Consider the following 21,136-nt stretch of genomic DNA (forward strand, 5'->3'; position numbering starts at 1 on the left):
AATGAAAGATCTATCCTGATTTTGTTTTTGGAAATTTTAAAACAACAATATGTCGGAAGAAAATTTTAAATTATCAACGTTATCAAAAGGAGAAGACTATACAAACTGGAAGAAGAAATTGATATTGTTATTGACAGCGAAAGATATAGATTGTGTTTTGGAAAATAATGCTGAGAGCAATAAGGATTTTAACAGAAAGGATGCAAAAGCAAGATACATCATAATAAGCTCATTATGTGATAAATTTGTTGTATATGCATTGAATTGCAATACAACAAAAGAAATTTTACAAAAATTTGACACATTATTTCTAGGACATGAAGATACACAGATTTGTCAACTTTTGGAACAATTTTACAAATTCAAATTTTCAAATTCGGATTTGATGATTGACATAGCAGAAATTGAAAATCAAGCAATAAAATTAAGAAATTTGGGTTACAGCATAGACGAAAAACAAATCATGATTAAAATTTTATCAAGCTTACCAGAAAAATTTGCCTTTTTTAGAACTGCGTGGGAGTCAACCCAAACTTCGGAAAAATCACTAATAAATCTACTATCAAGAATAAATCTAGAACTTACTATGCGAAAAGAAAATCAAAATCTAAATTTGGAAAAACCTGAAATGACGCCATCTACGTCAGGAATAGAAACAAATGACAACGCATTTTTAGTCAAGAGTTGTTTTCAATGTGGCAAGAAAGGACACATTGCCAAGTATTGTCGGCAGAATATGAATGCAAATCGTGGATGGAAAAATAATAACCTGCAATGCTTCAGATGTCTGAAGTTCGGACACAAACATACGGAGTGCAGTCAACAAACGAACTGTATGTACTGCAAGCATAATTCCCACTACACGAAATTCTGTCTACAGCAACATCAGCATGTGAGTAATTTCATTCCTTTAAAAACAACTGTGGACTTCATCCTGGATTCAGGAACCAGTAGTCATATTGTTACGTCTGAAAACTATCTGAATGACAAAGAAGACATAAATTATAGAATTATGACTGCTGATGGAAACATACATCCAGTTAACACCATGGGAAATATTTATACAGACAATATTAATTTTAAGAATGTTTTATGTGTACCCCAACTTAAAAAGAATTTATTATCTGTGTCTAAATTAGCTGATGATAATTATATTGTTAAATTTTACAGAAATAAATGCCAAATCATGGATCAGAACTCTGAGTGTAAGCAGACAGGAGTTCGCAGAGAGGATGGCCTTTATTATGTGAAACTGCCAATGGACATGTCAAAGTCAGTCGTGCATTCGAGGTCAGACAAAACATTCCATAATAAAGGCTTCTGGCATCGTGCATTAGGTCATGTACCTATAAACAAGACTAAAGACCTTGTTTTAGGTATAGATAGAAACTTAGTAGATGACGTAGACATCTGCGAAGTCTGCATACAATCTAAGCTTTGTAGAAAACCTTTTAAAACTGTTAGATATAGAGCTACTAAACCTTTAGAAATTATTCACAGTGATATTTGTGGTCCTATTGGAAAGGAAACATGGGATGGCTACAAATATTTTATTACATTTTTAGATGATTATACACATTTTGTTAAAGTATTTCTTCTTAAAAACAAGAGCGAAGCTTTTTCTAAAATTTTAAACTTTATCAATTTGGCGGAAAATCATTTTAACACAACAGTTAAAACATTCAGATGTGATAATGGTGGAGAATACACCAGTAACCAATTTAAAACTTATTGTATTTCCAAAGGTATTAATATTGATTATACAATGGACAACACGCATAAGTTGTAATATTAAGTTAAATTATAACTTAATTTAAAGTTTAGATCACACACATTACACTAGTTTTTATTTCACCTCAATCCATCCAGTATTACCGAAGATAGAGCCTCGAGAAGTTTACGGACTTTTTAAAATTTTCAAAAATTTCCAATATTCGCGCGTGACGTCACAACATGATTTTGCAGCCCCCGCACGTTAACCCATTTACCACTTTTTGTCTTTTTCCAACTAAAATAAAATTTTACCTAACTGACAACTGTTGTTAGTTGTCATCGTTCAATCACATTTCAAACTAGGCGCTAAAAAATTAACCATTATTATGCCACCTATTGCCAATTTTGTGCACTATGAAGCCATTTTTACATTTATGCACTTAAATATAAATTTTCTGGAAAAATAACCAAGTTTGTTTCTCTGTGCTCGAGTAAATATTCAGTTATTTGTTAATTTTACTTGGAAAGTTTTCCGGAATTTTTGAAAATTGGTGAATAAATAGATTTCGCTATGTTCTTTCCGAATTTTGTGACCTCGTTCATAGCCGTGTGCGCGCCCGCCTTATTGAAAAAAATCCGCCTTAAAAAAGGTTTTTGACAACTACTTTTTTCATTTTATAATTTTTGGGACATAGACAAGCTAAGAAGCTTTGATAAATGTAATAAATTTCATGTAATGTAAGTTAAATAGATTTAGAGTTGTGAAACAGTCAAATTAATGTACCTGCTAAATTGCGAGTTTTTTTTTCTTTGATCATGGCAGGACACGCTGCCGGGTGTCCTAAATATGCTGAAGTATAAAAAAATTCGCGTTGCTGAAGTATACATTTTTTTTGTCTTGTTTGTTTCTACATTACATAATTGTATCCTACTAATATTATAAATGCGAAAGTTTGGATGTCTGGAAGTTTAAAATAAAGTAAAGTAATGTTTATTTCTCACCAACATAACAGATAATACTATGATAACAAACAATCAGGAAAAACAAAAAGTAAGAATGTTGGTGGGTTGATACCTGAACTAGGAAGATTCCTGTGTCTCAGGTTTGTTACTCTTTCACGCAAAAAGTACTCAACGGATTTTGTTGAAACTGTACAATATTATTGTTTGTAACCCAGATTAACATATAGGCTATAATTTATGCCGATTTGTGACACTAAATTTCACGCGGGTGAAGCCGCAGGCAAAAGCTGAAAGAAATGAGGAGATCCGCAGGAGAACCAAAGTGACCGACATAGCTCGCAGAATTGCTAAAATCAAGTGGCAGTGGGCGGGACACATAGCTCGTAGAGACGATGGCCATTGGGGCAGAAAATTTCTTGAGTGGCGACCACGGGCTGGAAGACGTAGCGTGGGCAGGCCTCCTACTAGGTGGACCGACGATCTGGTAAAGGTCGCGGGAAGAACCTGAATGCGGGCAGCGCAGGACTGTTCATTATGAAAAACCTATGGAAAACCCAAAGGCCTCTCGCCTTTGTCCAGCAGTGGACGTCATTTGGCTGTAACGACGAAATAGGAAAGAGTGTTACTATCAAAAATCTTCTCTAAGGCAGCATTTTTCCAATTTCGCAACGAGCGCGGCAATCACACTTAACTAACAGACTAACAGAGAGCATAGCGAAATCTATTTTAATCACCAATTTTCAAAACTCCCGGAACACTTTCCAGGTAACCACGTTAATTTGTACCAAACGACTGGACTATAATTTAGTTGATGTAAAAATTTGGGTACATCTTCTCAAAAACAAAAGAACTGGTGCTAAAAGGGTTAAATGACGTTTAGACATTTGTAAAGGGCCTTGTAGAAGGGGAGGCTATGGTGCTGAATGTGGATTAACTCGAGTGTCGTAGTAACTTATAAGGCTGCTAAGCTTGATGATAAAAAAAAATATTTTATTCAATGTACATAGTCTGGTCATAAGTTCTGTCATATGATAATAACTTTTGAATTTTGAATGAAGGTTTCAAAAACATTTTTTACTGAATTAGAATTAAAAAGAAAAAATGTGCGATAGTTCGAATTTTATTGTATGTGTAGTGGACGCATAAAGAAGTCCGAACTGCAGTTGTCACGTTGCATTGCTACGCGCCAAAGCAGATTTTCGTTGTGCTGAAAAAATTTAGTTTATCTTTTCATTAAATGATAGGTAAGTATAGGTGTACCAGAATCTTATGGCAAACAAAAATATTGGAAAAGTGTGTCTTTCATAATATGGCAAATGTCTATGGCTTTATTGTCACTTGTCAAAGTAAATCAAGTGGACTGTCAGTCGCTGCAGAAATTTTGTAATCTCTTCATGCCTATTTGTTATTTTTGTGAAAAAGATGAAAAAGTTCAAGCAAGTCATATTGTTTTTTATTGTAAAATAAGGCATAATTCAAGGTCAATCTTTGATTTTAAAGCGCGTCGTTGAGTTGACAGTAAGTTGGAGTGAAATTTGATATATTTAGTTTATTACCTAACTGCGTCAGAAGGAGGGTTTTTTAAAATATTATTCTTATAATAGCTGCTTTATCGGGGGTTTCAGGTGTACCTCACAAATTGGTGCAGAGGAATGGTGAAAATGTTATGACCATGTAAATAAAATTGAAAAAGATTTCATCAAGTAAGATAGAATAATTGAAATGCTGGAAGAGCAATTTAAAATAAATACCTCTTTATCTTGATCACCTATTGAAGTAAAGTGGAATCCTTGGAATCGTTTTCTAGTTCTGAATGAAGTGATTAGTTATAAGTATGATACATAATAAAATTAGTTACATAAAGTAGTATACGATTTACTTATTTTTCAAGACATTTTCCTATTATTATTACTTACGGGATTGCTACCATGTACCTTATTTCTGAGTTTCCAATATTTCGGCACTGTTGCAAGCGCCATGGTCACGGAGTAACTGAAGAAATTAAAACCAGACATCGTTCAGATGTGCGTTCAAAAGACCTGAGATTTAAAAAAATCCCACGTTTTGTTTAAACAGTAAGCGAAAAAAAAGTGACTTGAAAATGGAATACAAAATGATAAGGTATGGTAAATGATAAGTCTTTATCAATGAAAGACATTTTCATGTGTCCTCCATCTAGGCTAGTTTCCATAGTCACTCAAAGTTTGGCTGCGGTCTCAAATTTGGGCTTAATTGAGGTATTTTTTGGGTGAGAGGCATAAGAACTAATGCCGTTTTATATCAGAAATTCATACTTAGAGGTACTCAACCAGGTACAAAGTATTTCCTTGTATGTTAGTCTGCCACTCTTTAGTAAGTCCCGAAATCCCCGCTTCGGCTCCCCTACTAACCATTCTAACCATTGTACACAGATAATATCTTACATGCAGCTTTTCATGTTACTACGTCACATTTTCAAAATCCGCGCGGAAAATCGCTCCTAGCGGAAGAGCGCACTTTGAGCTTGAATATTTCAGTCATTTTTAAAGATATCAAAAAAGTAAAAATACAGTATTCATTCTAATTTTTTGTAGTTTTTTTTGGCATCTTCAACAAAAATTGTGCGCCATGTCCATTCCGTATACTCCTCAACTGAATGGTAAAGCTGAACGGTTAAATAGGTCCTTAATGGAACGAACAAGAGCTTTACTCTTTGATATGCAGCTACCACATGAACTATGGGGTGAAGCGGTTTTAACTTCTGCTTATTTATTAAACAGATGTTCAAACACAGTAAACATTAAAACACCGGCGGAGATGTGGTTTAATAGAATACCAAATTTAAAACACTTAAATATTTTCGGATCATTAACATACTTTAAAAATAATTTTCAGTTAAATAAACTTGACTCAAGAAGCAGTAAAGGGCTTTTAGTAGGTTATACTAATAACGGATATAAAATATGGGATCCTTTACATTTTAAAATCTATTATTCAAGAGATGTAACGTTTAATAATAGTAAGAGTGATGTTAGTGAGTTTTTAAAAACGTGTTATAGGGAAGTGAGACAAAGTGATTTAAATAATTTATTTAAAGAAATTAGTGTTGATATTAGTGATGAAGTTATTAATGGTGATATTAATAGTGATATTAATGGTGATATTAATGGTGATATTAATGGTGATATTAATGGTGATACTTGTGATGAAGTTATAAGCGGTGGTGTTGGTAATGAGGAAGTTAATGAAGATATTAGAAATGGTGTTGAAGATAATGGTGTTTATGAAGAAAGAGTTACTGATGTTTTTGAAGATAGAGTTGAAGATGTTGAAGTTGATGGTGGAAATACTGAGAATATTGAAGATTGTATTGAAGAAAATATAAATTTGAGAGGGGAGGTTAGAGAAGACTCAGCTGTTGAAGACAGTGATGGTTTAAGGATTTTACCAAATAGAGAGAGGAGATTACCTTCTAGGCTAATGGATTATGATTTAGAGAGTTCGTTCTTAACTTTTACGGAAGTTTTGAGTAGTGTTGATAAAGATTTATGGAAGAAAGCAATTGATGTAGAAAAAGAATCTTTAGAGAAGAATAAAACATGGGAAATTGTAGAAAGGCAGGAAGCAGGAAATAGAAAAATAATATCAAGTAAATGGATTTTTACAATAAAGCCTGGTGGAAGATATAAGGCTAGATTAGTGGCAAGAGGTTTTTTACAAAAGTATAACATTGATTATAAAGAAACATATAGTCCAGTGGTAAACACAACAAGTGTTAGATTGTTGTTGGCTATTGCAGCTCAACAAGGGTTTAAAATAAAGCAGTTCGACGTGAAAACAGCATTTTTATATGGGGAATTAAATGAAGATATTTTTATGGAGATACCCTTAGGATACAACATAAAGGACAAAGAAAATAAGGTGTGTAAATTAAAGAAAAGTTTGTACGGGTTGAAGCAAGCGCCACTTATGTGGAATAAGAGGTTGACGGAATTTTTGAAGAAATTGGGATTGATACAAATGAAATTAGATCCATGTGTGTTTCATAATAAAAATAAAAATATATACTTAGCAATTTACGTAGATGATGGTATTTTAATTGGTAAGGATGAAATATGTTTAAATAAAATAATAAATCAATTAGAAACGGAATTTGAAATGCGGAAATTTGATAAAACTGAAAAGTTTATAGGTTTTGATGTGTTAATTGAAGAAAATTTTATAAAAATTTTTCAGGAAAGTTATATAAATCAACTTTTAGATAAATTTAAATACAAAAGCTTAAAAGATAGTAGTCATCCAGATATTTTGATAGATACACATCAAGAGGGGAAAGGTGGTGATGATGATGTGCATCGTTATAGGCAATTAATCGGCTCGTTGTTGTATTTAGTGAACAAAACAAGATTAGATCTGTCGTTTCATGTTGGTTATTGTAGTAGACATCAGGAACATCCCAATTTGAATGATTTTGCAAATATTAAAAACATTTTTAGATATATTAAAAATACAGTTAGCAGTGGTATAAAATATGTTCGTGGTAGCGATCTAAGTTTAAAAGCATATTGTGATGCAGACTTTGCAGGTGATCCTGATACTAGGAAGAGCACGACTGGTTTTGTAGTGTTTTATGGTGGTGGTCCAATTCACTGGTGTTCTCGCAAACAGTCAGTAACTGCTTTGTCTAGTACTGAGGCTGAATATATATCTGCAGCCGAGTGTATAAAAGATCTGCTTTACATTCAGAGTCTGATTCATGAGTTGACAGGCGAGTTACCAAAAACACAATTGTTTGTTGATAATCAATCAGCAATAGTTTTGATTAAAAACGGAATCTTAAATAGGAGGAGCAAGCACATTGATGTGAAATACCATTTTATTAAGGAGAAATTAGATAAAAATTTATTAGAAATTTATTATTGTCCTACTAAAGACAATTTGGCTGATATTTTAACTAAACCACTGGATAGAACAAAGTTTTTGAGACTTAGACAATGTATAGTGAGTGATACATAGTGGACATTTGTGATGTGACGAATTATGTAGGTTTATTAGAATATAAGGTTTTTGGGAGTTAACTTGAAATTTTAATTTTAAGTTAGTTATGTAAGGTGTTTAGGTTAATTAATTCAAAAGTATATTTGTTGTATGGGTGTATTGGGTAAGTTAGTTAAGTTGGGTTTTAAGGAGTAGATAGGTAGTTGTTATGATTATATAAAGATAAAATTCAGAGGGGATGTTAGGATATAGAATTTTATCATGAGATGACATGTTGCTGGCAGGTTTTATTTTAAAAGTAAACAGCAATAGAAGGAAGTTTGAAAATAATGACAGGTGTAGAAAAGCGAGAAAATGTGACATTGTATCATTGTATTATTGAATTTCGATAGATTCAGTTGTAAATGTTTTAATATTTAATATGTAATAGATTTTGATAATATTTTAATAATAAAGTGTGTGTGAGTATTGAAGTGGCGTTATTATGATTGAATAACCTCCCAGGAGTTGTGTGGAGAGGCACACTCCTCGAACACACTGAAGGCACCTGCTTCCTTGACTTTTGATTCAGGACATTGGTTTTTATAGTGTCCGAATTTTTTGCATCTATAGCACTTTATTTGTTTACTTCCCGAACCCGATGACATTGACGTATTTTGATTTGACTTTGACGTTTGTCTTTGCTTAGAGTGCACAGTGTTGCCAACTTTCGGTCGACGATTCATCCAAAACGCTGTTTCTGGTCCACTGCTGCCAACATCAGAGGACATATCCAATAGTTTCGTTTTTATGACGTCAGCGCTTACCGCCAAACCTGAGTGTTCGATCGCCATGATCATTGGCTCGAACTTTTCGGGTAGACCGGCCAAAAGTAATGATGCTATCCATTCTTCACTAATCTCGAAGCCCGTTCCCTTCAATCTTTGCGCGGTTTCTACTACTTGTGACACATAGCTGGTCATGGATTCACTGGTTTCTAACCGGATGGAAATTAATGTCCGTAATAAGCTGATTCTTCGAGTGAACCCGGTGTCATCAAAAAGTTGCTTCAATTTTTTCCACAACGCGTCAACCGTTTTCTCAGTCTTTATATGCACGAATAACGATGGATCGATGGTCATAACTAGCTTGGCTTTAGCTTTTGCTTGCTCACTGTCACTCAAATCCGATGAAATATTGTCCAAATCAACGCCTTCTAACACCATAAAGTTTTTCACGGCGAACGCCCAATCATCAAAATTTTCTCGCCCCTTCAATTTTGGGACATTAACTATGTAACCGGACGACATTTTTAACGAAAACACTTGATAAACTTTAGTAATTCTTGGAAAATAGCGGGACTGGGCCCATAACCTATTAAAACACGAGATGCCGTTACAAGACTGACATGACAGTTTTATTTTTTAATATTATAGACCACAGACAAAATCATAGAGCATCAATCTAAACTCTAAAGTATACTATGGAATGGAGATGTTATAGTATCTAACAATGTATTTTGATAATATTCTAACAATTTGAATATTTCTACAGCACCAAATAATAAGTTTTGTGCAAATCATTCGATTTTGTTACAAAGCTTAGTTCAGCAAAACACTAGTAAATCGGTCGTCGACTGAGTTTTGAGTGATTTCATATCCATATTTCTGTCAGACGCCAAGATGACGCGCAATGAGAATAACAAAGACGGAAGTTTTATGATTTTGTACTATTTTATCATCTCTAATTATTTTTGTTTTGTCCAAATTTAATTCATAATAAATCAAACTAATCATATAAAGCAATATTTGGCGTAGAAACTGTGTTTTCTAATACATGACATGCTTCCGAACCTCGATGTTGCCTAGAAGCAACAGTGCCAAACATCTAACAAAATAGGTTGACCTTTTTGTTAATACAAAAGAGTGTCAATACACAATAAATCAATCATGTATTACATGAATAATGATATAGAGATGGTATAGTAATTACTTTTGATGCAATTACGGACCCTGTCGGGCACAGCATTTTAGGAGAGAGGAAGAATTTGCTGTCTGTCTCTGTGTTGTTTGTCTTCACACTTATACCGCTGAACTGATTTAAATGATAAACACATTTTTCTTGCGTTGAAGTCAACAACTATAGCAGATAACGGTACAGTCCTATCAACTTAAGCTGAGAATTGCATTTGTGTGAGTGATCGCCAAAAGTACCGTTAGTAAAACACATACAAATAAAGTTAATGTTTTATTAAAAGGAAGTCTATAAAACACTTGCTACCAATTGGGCCGATGTAACGACACTTGACACATCCTTTTAAATAAATAAATAAATAAAAACAGGTCCTCGCTCAGCATATGCCAAGGCACGAAGTACCTCGACGCTGATATTCTGCGAGCACCGTTTATAGAGAGGGCGTCCAGCCAGCCTTACAAAATACAACAAAAAGACAAACTTTATAAAATTACAAAATAAAAACAGACTAAAAACTTTTCGTTCACACCTTTAAAATACGTATTCAATTTGCATAAAATTTCTTTCACTTGGCTGCTTAATGGATTTCGTACAGGAAATTCACTTACAGTAGGAGTCATTTCACTAATATTTGGAAAACAATTACATAAAATTACACGTATCTGCTACCAGTACCGGGGGTGAAGTGAAGTATGTGAGCGACAAGGAAGCGGTGCGTGGCGGACGCGCCGCGCTTCAGGCCGCTTGCTATAATAAACCATGCGCGGGACGCGCCGCGCTTCAAGCCGATTGCCACTCTAAACTATCGGTGTGCACTCACACAAATGCAATTCTCAGCTTAAGTTGAGAGGACTGTTAACATACCAGTTTCAGAAGCTAAAGAGAAAATAAAAAGCCAACCTTGGCTCGGCATATTGATCGTGAAGTATGATGACATACGTCATCTATCAAATGTTGGAGAAAAAGGTCACTATCGACTTTGCGAAAATGGCCAAAAAAAAGTTTAATGCATAAAATGTGAAATACGATTGACTTTTTTAAGATTTTCATATAAAAAAATTAATTCTATAATATATCTCAATGTTTTATTTAAGTACCCCTATTTGGCAATGTGGTAAATAAGCAACAATCGTTTTTCGCGAAAATACCAACCAAATATTTTTTTTACTATTTTTCTTAACTTAATTTGATAGTAACAATTAGGTCTAAATAGATTTTATTGAAAAAATCAAACAATTTGTGTCTTGCCAAATGAAGGGTTAAAGGAAATTTAGTGCAATTTATTTTAAAATTTACTTTCTTTCATAAATTTTATCGTACATGTGATTCCCTTGACGTTTACAACATTCGGTCAACATACATCGAAATTTTGGAAAACTTTCGTTAGAGTTACCTCGAAATGGATTCAGGATGGATGAATGCTGCAGAGTTTTTGGATTATTAGAGTATACTCTGCTCATAAGGTAACCCCACAAAAAGAAGTCTGCTGGAATGAGATTAGCGCTTCTTAGAGGCAGTGAGATTTCACCCCTGCTTAATTGGTTTGTTGCATTGAAAGGATGATTAATTTTTGAGAGCGCTATACTGGTAGGCTGAAAAGCTTTTTGATTTCAAAGCTGCAAGATTCGCAAGGCTATGACCGGAGCACTTGGTTTCATCAAGATGGGGCTACGTGTCACACTTCAAATGAGAGCATTTAGATGGTAAGGGACATGTTCCCACAAAAAAATAATTTCAGGCAGGGGTGACATCTCCTGGCCCCCAGGAAGCCCTGATCTCATTCCAGAAAATTGTTTTTTGTGGTGTTACATTAAGAATAGAGTGTACTTTTATAATCCAACAACCATGCAGCAACTGAGGCTGAGCATTCGGAAAAAAATTGAAAATAGGTTTTGAGGTAATTCTAACGAACGCATTTCAAGATTTTGATGTATGTTGATCGAATGTTGTAAGCGTCAAGGAAATCTCCTGGGCGATGTAATTAAATAAAGTTAAATTTAAAAATAAATTGCATTAAATTTCCTTTAAATTGCAATAGTAAAAGTTCTATAAAAATTTACAGTTTTCGTTTCCTTGAATTTTCAAAAGTGAACTTTCTTCTGGGCCACCCTGTATTATAAAATTTCTTAACCAGTAAAAATCCTTAGAAGAAAATATTAAAAGTGCCTTTAGATGAAGTAATTGCATGCTTCTGAAATATATTGTGTTAACGACGGACAACTACGGAACCCTACACTGCGCGTGGCACGACACGCACTTGGCCAATTTTTATTTTATCTTTATTTCTATAAAATAATGGTTCAAGTAACTTACTTGTAAGACTTTATCCAGCAGACGTCTGCCGCCCTGGGCCCCAAATTCTTGGTCAGAGGTAAACATCCAGTCTCTGACAAGAAATTTTAATTGTTGGAACGGCGGGCCACCGTCGTCGTTGAGCACCAGCCGTGCGTACTCGGTGAATAACTACAAAAGCCAATAAATTTATATAAGTAGGTACGCCATATTTTATTCGTATTCGTCCGTCAGTTTTTCTTTGTTAACTAAACTTAATAATAATATGCTATGCTACATAAAGTATTAAAGAGTAGGTATGATCGCTTTCTCATAATATTTCTACATCCCAAAATAAATTAGTATTCTAATTTTTTTCGGATATTGTGATCGTTTTAATAGGACAGCTAAGTATCTTAGGGGGCGTCCATTAATTACGTAAGACGTTTAGGGGGGGGGGGGAGGGGGTCAAGAAAAACCTCACTAAATCTCACGTAGGGGAGAGGGGGCACGTAGGGCATGAAAAAACTGGGTTATTTTAAATTAAAAAAATATATATATTTTAAGATGATAATGATAAATTATTCAATTTTTTATATTAAACCGTCTAAACAATAAAGAAATTAGAAGAAACGGTTTTTTATATTAAATCCTAATCGAAGCATAGGATAACCCATTTACATTGCAAATATTTTATGTATTTTAAGAATCTCACGTGAGATTGTGAGGAGGGGGAGGGGGTCTGGAAAAATCTCACCAAATCTCACCAAGGGGGGCGGGGGGGTTGAAAAATCGAAATTATCTCACGTAATTAATGGACGCCCCCTTATTATGCAAGTAGGCGTAGGCGTATTTTTCTCGCTCTGCATTGTTCCTTGAGTCAATTAATTCGGATAGCCCTAGCGTTGCTCTACCTCTGGGCTTCAGCTGCTTCAGCTTGCCACTACTTTTAGGGGCATCCTGTATAAAAGCTTAACCACTCACTGATTAATCACGAAATCTCAGAAACTATAACACGTACTTAAAATTGGACAGGTAGGTTCCCTAAAAGGTGTACCTAGACATCCGCAAAGAACGTAACGTAAAACAAAAAAAAAACAGGGTCCACGCGTACGAAGTCGCGGGCGGCCGTCAGTAATTAAAATAAGCTAAAAAATGTTAATCAAATGACAGTGATATTATGGTAAAAGATGACATATAAGACAAGGAAAATCAATAAAACATAATGTAAGGTAAATACTTTTTCCTACTAACATGGTTTAGGAGGCAATTTTTTTGAAAACGTAATGAATTTATTACAGAAAACTTTTTTTATACATTTCGTTGCTGGGTTTATTTACATATAAAATAAAGTTTTTACTTAAGAACTTTTGGTGATATACATTTTGGTTTCTCGCTATGACTGAGTGCAAAGAGAAAGGTTTTGTCACCTGCAGATGTTGGAGGTCGTCGCCACCGAGGTTGCTCTTGATGTTATAGATCTGCACCGAGGAGAGCAGCGTGGACAGCGCGAAGATGGTGGTGGACTCACGCATGGTGCTCTCGTTGTCGAAGGTGCCCTGCGTGTCCATGAGCACCACGGCCACCTACAGAGCATACCCAAAATTCTTTCAACGTTCCTGCTTAAATCTGGTTAGTCAAGAATCAAGCACATTAGGTCCAATACGATGATAACAAATAATATTTCAGTAAGAATAATGAATTCGGATTCAATGCAGGATTAAATCTGCATTCTGTATTCAGTTGAACTGGTTGAACTTTCATTGGAAACATTCATTGGAAACTTTGCTGACTTCTGTCTTATTTTTTGTGTGATTATTTGTCTGTGTAAGTACCTATCTAAATTGTTTATTTCCCTAATATAAAGAAATAAATTAATAAATAAAACTGCCTCAGTGGTCTAGTGGTAGACCACCTGCTTCAGACGATTTTTCTGTTCGGTTTGGTAGGTGGTAGGACTTGTACTAAGTCCACCCTAAGTCTGTTGCCATAATAACAATGTTAACAGCATTATTGTGTTCCGGCAGTTAGAGGTAAGATAGCCAGTTCCTCCGTGGTTGAGGATGCCGGGTGAAGCTCGCTTCTACCTTCGGTTGATCATCACTTACCATCAGGTCAGATACAGACCAAGAGCATCCTCGTTGTGGATAAAAAAAAACTGCAGGAAAAAGCTCAGTTTAAAAAAATGTAATTCTTTTACGAAATAAGTATACTGCAAACCGCAAAAATAACCCTTTTCGGGGCCCCCACCACTCTTAAACATAGGTAGGAAAGTCAGATTGGGCAACAAACGAAGCCAATAAATAAAACAATAAAACCTTGTACGAATAGTTCCGTTAGAGTAGGCGCACGCCGTTGATTTTTCGTCGGCCGATAGTTTAGTCGGGCAGTTGATCAGTATGGGCATGTAGATATGGGAGTGCGCACACTACGCCGATTCGATTTGGCCGATTCTTCATACAATTTAAAATCGGGCACAACTATCGGCCAACTAAAAATCAACGGTGTGCGCCTTACTCTTACTGGCCTGTAAGGTATTATGGAGGATGTTGGTAGGCTGAGTTATCAACCCGGAAAGGGATCAACACCGTATCGCCTTTACTTTATAGCGGGCGGATAAATGTGCGTTTGCAGTACGGAGTTTCATAAAAAGAATAGTTGACGCCTCGAGTTGATACGTTTACGAGTACGACCCCTTTCTGGGTTGAGAAATGTGCTACGTCCTTCGCCTTTTAATAAGAATTATGCTGATTTTTAAGCCCGACGACCTGATAAAGGTAGCAGGAAGGCGCTGGATGCAGGCCGCTACCAACCGTGCGATGCGGAAGTCATTGGGGAGAACTATGTTCAACAGTTTTTTTTTATGTGACAGGAGGCAAACGAGCAAACGGATCACCTGATGGTAAGTGATTACCGTCGCCCATCTGTCGGAAACACCGCAGACGACAGTCCATTCCACAGTTTAAACAGTGGACGTCCTGTGGCTGAAATGATGATGATGCAGATTTTTTTTATTTGGTGCACAAATCAGAGAGAGAGAGAGAGAGACAGATTTTAACAAACGTAACCTTTTCTCCAGTAGATAGAGTCATTTCGAAAGGGCGGGACCAAATGTGGATGCCGATGGTGTTCCGCTCGGAGCCCGTGCGCCAGCCGAAGCCCTCCAGCGGCTCTTGCTCGCCGCCCAGCCACGCGCCCGACCGCCGCTCAGCGTCCTGCCAACAACCATCAACTACACTGGTCATCAAAAAAATCAACCCTCCCGTGACAAGCACTTTCAAACGTATGCATCCCCACTTCCCACCAATATTGGCTGGCACCATTTAAAAGCCTAGTTCTAAACTTCAAATAGCACCAATATTGTTGGGGCACCATGATTGTGTCAGTAGATACGAGTTTTCCTGTAAAACGTAGGTGGGCCGATTTTTGTGATGACCAGTATATTAGCGCTTAGGTTCCCAAACTTATTTAGGAAGCGTCCTCTTTCGATCATACAAAAAAATCCGCGCCCCCCTCCTCCAGTCAAGATTATTTATTGGTCGTATCGAGCAGTCTGGAATGCATTCTCTCAGCGGTCGCAGGTTTTTAATACTTAGTACACAGATGGCCCGCGCCCCCCTATAAAGGTCTTTGCGCGCCCCCCACTTTGGGAACCAATGCGAGCGTATTTTTTTCCTTGACATGAAATGACCAGGGGGGGGGGGCGGGGCTCATGAGTACCAGAGTAAATAAAAATGAGTAGGTCATCGTCATAGAAACGCACCGAGCGCGGTTTGTATGTGAGCGGGGATTAGCGGTGAGTTGCGCTGAATTTTGTCAGTGTGTGCGTGCGCGCCGCATACGTGTTGGCGCGCTCACAAACAAACCGCGCCTGACCGAAACGCGAAAGATGACCTACTCATTTGTATTTACTCTGTTAGTACCTTATTTCAAACCAACTATTCTGTGGGGAGGAGGGGGGGAGGGCGCACCCCGGCCCCCCTATACGCGCATGAAAGGCCTTCAAATGTTCAACTTACATTGCTTTTAATTGCAGCTGTTCGTTGAAATTGAATCACTCGCACTCACCGAGGCGTTGAGGTAGCGCAGGAAGAAATCGAGCAGGAAGGACTTGCCGCCGCGGAAGGCGCCGGCCACGCTGAGCACCGCCACGGGCAGCGCGCGCAGCTCCGGCGTCAGCAGCGCGCGCAGCGCCGCCTCGTCCAGCGCGAACGAGCGGTCGCTGTTCACGTCCACCACCTGCAGGCTGCGCCCCAACTCAACCATACTCCTCCTGGACAGAACAAACGAAGTTCCCCTTAAGAACAATGGTAACAGCATTTGGAGGGAAGATATAGCCAGTGCCAGTACCTCAGTAATTGAGGATTTCGGGTTATTTCGGCCTCGTCTTCACTTTCCATCAGGTGAAATGTAGGCCAACAGCTTCACTTCGCTGGTCGCTGTTCACGTCCACCACTTGCAGGCTGCGCCCCATGTTGTTGTCCATTTTGTTGCTGCTTCGAAAGTTACGGTCAGATACCACTTAATGCATCGTACCTACATAATTATTCGCCAATGTTTGTTACAGTAGAGATAAAAATAATAATAACCTATAGGTACCTTACACTATTTTAAATTGAGTTGTTGTTGGCCCATGTCAACGGCCCTACTCCTCCTGGACAGACCAAACGAAGTTCCCCTTAAGAACAATGGTAACAGACACAGTGCCACACTAGTGGTCTAAATTGAATAAAATATTTTCGTTTTTTTATTTTTTTTATATGTATAGCCAGTACCTCAGTAGATGAGGATTTCGGGCTAAGCACACTTGCTATTTCGGCCTAGTCGTCTTCACTTTTTACCCTCATTTCTTCACCTCCGCTGTGGTTTAAAAAATAAACTTACATTATTTTATAACATTCCATGAGTACTGACAGAAGTAGGTAGGTATTTTTTGGATAAATAAACAATGCAGTCAGTCAGCTATTGTTATGCTATTCGCACTCAATAAAGTACTGCTACCCGGTCGAGTTAACTGCGCACCAGGCGGCCGTGACGTCACATCAACCTTCTTGGTTCTGATACGGAACGGGGCGAACGCGGGGAGGTTTGCGGGTAAATAAATAATAATAAATAAATATTTTTCTATACGGGTTGTATATACGGGTTGTATCTACTTATCTATCTTATAGCTTCTACTATTATAACCACAGATATTGCCGGCGATATCTACTTCCAAATCGGCTTCGAAAATGTCTCGGCGTTGCTAATTTGTTCAGGGGTAAATATTAGATAATAAGGAATTAGGTATTTTGAAATACAGCGTTAAAAAAAATGGTACCTACTTACCTTTACTGCCCCGCCTTTAAAACAGATGAGACTGTAAAACTTGCAAATAGGTAGGTAGATGGTCAACGTTCCTAAGATTATAATACTTTTAGAATGTTATAATAATTAATAATTTTTGTGCTACAGCGACCAACTTCTGCGAATGCGCGGATGTGCTTGCAACTTGCGGCACACTGCAAGATAACTCGCTGGCCAAATGAATGACCCCAGTGGATCGGCACGACAAAAAAGTGGACATAGGGATATTAGAGGAAAATCGATTTTTAAATCCCCAATCGGTAGTCCTTTCATCTCAATTCTCTCAATCGATGTCCTCAATCATCATAATAACTATGTATGTAGTGTGTTGGGTTTTAGTTTTTTAATACTTGTAATGAAAAAAAAATGGTTACATAGTAACTGTTGAGCCTTACGTAATGGAAGCCAAGCCGTTATTACGTTGCTGGTTTTGTAGTTGCAATATGGGTAGCTTAAGAACAATAGAAGCAAACAAAGGTGGAAAAATATAGCATTTGGGCGGTTTGTTAATTTGACTTCTTTATTTTCTGTAGTTCCATTTATGTATGAACTTATCTGTCACTTGCTGCTTATTTATTATTAAGTGTATTCTGTATTTTTCTTTTATAGTGAATATGTATTTTTTTAGAAAAAAATATCTAAAACCTTAAATCATAAAAATCCCTATGTCTACTTTTTGCGGTTTCGATCCACTGTGCAACAGCACGGTACCAGTCAGATAAAACTGTTAAGTACCTATTGCTACGTCATTCGTACACATGTATAGTAAGGTTCTTTTTGCGATGTTCAGTGCCGTAATAAGGGATTAATTTACTTACCTTCTTATCTTGTTTGTTTTTTTCTGGATGGACCGGAGCGCGCGATATGGCTCATGTATGGCAGATAATGTGAACTTACTGTGGAAGTCATGTGTCAAATTGTTTTCATAGAATTCCATGAATTCCATACTAAAGTGAAGAGATAATTTTAAGTAAATACGTTAAAATTTGCGATATGAAACTTACTCACTAAAATAACTTCTTGAATTATTTATTTCATATTATTACTATTAATTGTTACTTTCATAACTATTGTATGCCTTCAAGGCGGAACGCAGCCGATCTATATCCATTTATAATTTGACAACCTATGTACCTGTGGTTCACAATAAACGTATTTTGAATTTGAATTTGAATTAAAAATAATTCAGGTATCCATAAAGTAGGAAAGCATTTTTCCCTCAACCATTATAAGAGTATCTTTAACTTCCTACTCTTAACATTAACACAGTAGTTTTATTTCATTATGCCAGAAATATAAATATGAGCTTATCTACTGTGCCAGAACTTCACTGAAAACAGACAGTTGTTCTTTTCTTAATACGGCCCAGAGTCAGTTTAGCAAATTGATTGTCGGGAATTCCCCTTGAGATAATGTTCACCCATGCACTATGGATTGAAAATGTAAATTTTAGACATAGTGATTTTTTTCACAATTTGTATTTGAAAATACATACCTATGCTATCTATGGGTTACGTTATTCTGATAAACATTTTTATCTAAAAATGATAGTTTGGTTGGAACAAAATATATTTTTCCTTTTCGTTGTACACCAATGAAACAAAAAGTGATCAATTTCGACTAAGTTTTGACAAATCTTGCATAAAACTACTTGAGCTTATTCTAAGGCTTGCTGACTATCCTAATCTATCAACGCGCGCCTAAAATTGCCCGTTTAGAAGTATGGTTTCGAAAAAAAAGTAAAAAAAGAGAAAGTAAATAAAAAGAGTCACTAGATCTGTCAAGACTTAGTCACAATCGACCACTTTCTGCAACACAATAGCCATAGAGGAGTAAAAGAAGAAGAATACCACTTTCTGTTTCATTCCATACAACGAAAAACGTAAATATTTTTTCCAATCAAGTATCAGTTTTAGAGAAAAACGTTTGATCACATTTGTTCATCAGAGTAACGAAAAAGTAAAATAATTACTATGTCCAAAATTTGCATTTCCGATCCATAGTGCGGCAGACTACGACTTTGCTCAAGGACATCAAATTATTTTTGAACAGCGAGTCATAACTCTTACGCTTTCTTAGTATTTGCCAATGTTATAGATAAGATAAAAATTATAGAATAATTTAGCACTGAGAAGAACGAAAGGCTGAGTGAAATGCATTTAGAAGGTCATTTTAGATATTAAAATACCTACTTAGGTGTTTAATATCGTCATACAAAATAGGTATAACATCATAATATTTTACTAGTAAGTTTACATTCTGCAATGATATCCACTATGCATGATGTCGTACTTATCTACGTACCATTTCAGACGAAAAAGTGATAAGGAATTATGTATATTATGTATAAATAAACTTATAACTACAAGTACGAAATTGATCGGAAGTGGCTTGGTTGGTGGCCTTGGTGCAGCCGGATTGGGAACTCGTATTTTATTTTATTTTTAAATCAAAAAAATTAAGCATCGAACTTATAAAGATAGTTTGAAAATGTTTGTTAAATGACTTCAAAGAAAAAAAAATTCTAGCAATAAGCTCTCGTTATTTTTTAATAAACCGTAACACCAGATTTACGTAACGCTACGTTCAAATAAGTACCTAACTTATCTCTTTCAGTTTCATGTCCCACCCCTTAAGAGAATTGAACCGTTGTGGTCGAAAGTTCTGCCACAAAATGTTCAGTGGGTCTAGACAAAGTGAACAATATTATAATCGCAAACCAATCGAAAAGTGGTTTTTTGTATGAAGCTTTGACGGATTCGATCAAAAAATGCAACTTGTCTGTCTAGGGGCGCTGCACGGAGCATTAAACCATTAGTAGGATAATAATAATGATTCACGACTTATTTGAGTGATATTGAACATACATGTAAACATATTAAATTAATCTAGCTGGAAAATCCATGTTTGCGGCGCGGCGGCGTTCCTGATAAAATAAACATTGTTTGCAAATAGAATTCCTGGAAGGTCGTCTCAAAGTGCGGCTAACTAAACCAACGCGTGCAGCGTGCGTGCTCGATGGCGATGGCTTGGCTGAAACTAAGTAGTAAAACAATGCCCAATTTGCAAATACAAATTAGGTATTAATAATCCCGTTAACCCCTCGTGGTAAGGTACGAGTGAGTTCACACACAATAGTCAAGCGGTAAAAGTATTCGAACCCGCGTCCTCGAATCACGAGTCGGCCAGTCCGACTCCTTCACCGTTCGGCTATCGTGGCTTCAAAGGTTCATCAGGTTTATCTTCGCCGTTGGAAATAATTGACATATTTATTATGTTCAGTTTGGAAAAACCGAGTCTGGAAATTCCATAATCTTTAACCTTCTGGATAAGAAATGAGAGCACATCTGTCTGAGTATAGTAAAGTCTGCAAACAATAGCGCTCTTAATTTATTACATACATGCAGTGTGAGGTACGTCGTACGTATTTAAGTAGGTAGGTACCTATATTCCAATTATTTATAATTTTATACCATCATTACCAACGTAGGTACATTTCTTGCGCAGTTGGGCCTGGAAAACTATAGAAAATTTTAGAATCAGTCATTTCGAGAAAAGTCATTCCTAGACTAAATGGCGCACCGTGTGAAACGCATAATGTAGGTAGGTACGTACTTATTATGAGTACCTATATCTAAAATAATAACCAGGTTCCTATTAGGAGTAGGTACCTAGGTACGTAACCTAATGCAAATTGTGATAACTGATAATAGGTAGGTCGGTTACCTTTTTATTGTAGTGGAATCTTCCATTATACCTAGCTTATAAATTACTTTGTATGGTAGATAAAATCAATGTTCCTACCTAACTATTTTTTCAGCAACGTTGCCAAGTGGTATGATCTGGCGCCGCACTGTGGATAGACCCCAAACAAACGCCCGGACATGACTTTATGCGTGGGATTAGGTATTAT

At 36.4% G+C, this 21,136-nt stretch overlaps 1 protein-coding gene across 3 annotated transcripts in view; it reads right to left on the reverse strand.

The window, feature by feature from the left end:
• Window positions 1–17,394, reverse strand: part of LOC135074141 (atlastin-like) — a 28,873-nt gene extending 11,479 nt beyond the window's left edge. Inside the window, exons 1-5 of one of the 3 annotated variants that reach the window (XM_063968457.1) lie at window positions 17,206–17,394; window positions 15,946–16,150; window positions 14,946–15,092; window positions 13,308–13,463; window positions 11,920–12,069 (exon numbers count right to left, since the gene is read on the reverse strand). In XM_063968457.1, the coding sequence (XP_063824527.1) occupies window positions 11,920–12,069; window positions 13,308–13,463; window positions 14,946–15,092; window positions 15,946–16,143 (651 nt within the window). In that variant the 5' untranslated portion in view covers window positions 16,144–16,150; window positions 17,206–17,394. Of the gene's footprint in view, window positions 1–11,919; window positions 12,070–13,307; window positions 13,464–14,945; window positions 15,093–15,945; window positions 16,151–16,227; window positions 16,369–17,201 lie in introns of those variants that run through there. The other 2 variants (XM_063968462.1, XM_063968449.1) reach the window with 2 other exon arrangements.
• Window positions 17,395–21,136: the final 3,742 nt, after the last annotated feature.

This window comes from Ostrinia nubilalis, chromosome 1 (genome assembly GCF_963855985.1).
Source record: "Ostrinia nubilalis chromosome 1, ilOstNubi1.1, whole genome shotgun sequence".
Taxonomy (NCBI): Eukaryota; Metazoa; Arthropoda; class Insecta; order Lepidoptera; family Crambidae; genus Ostrinia; species Ostrinia nubilalis.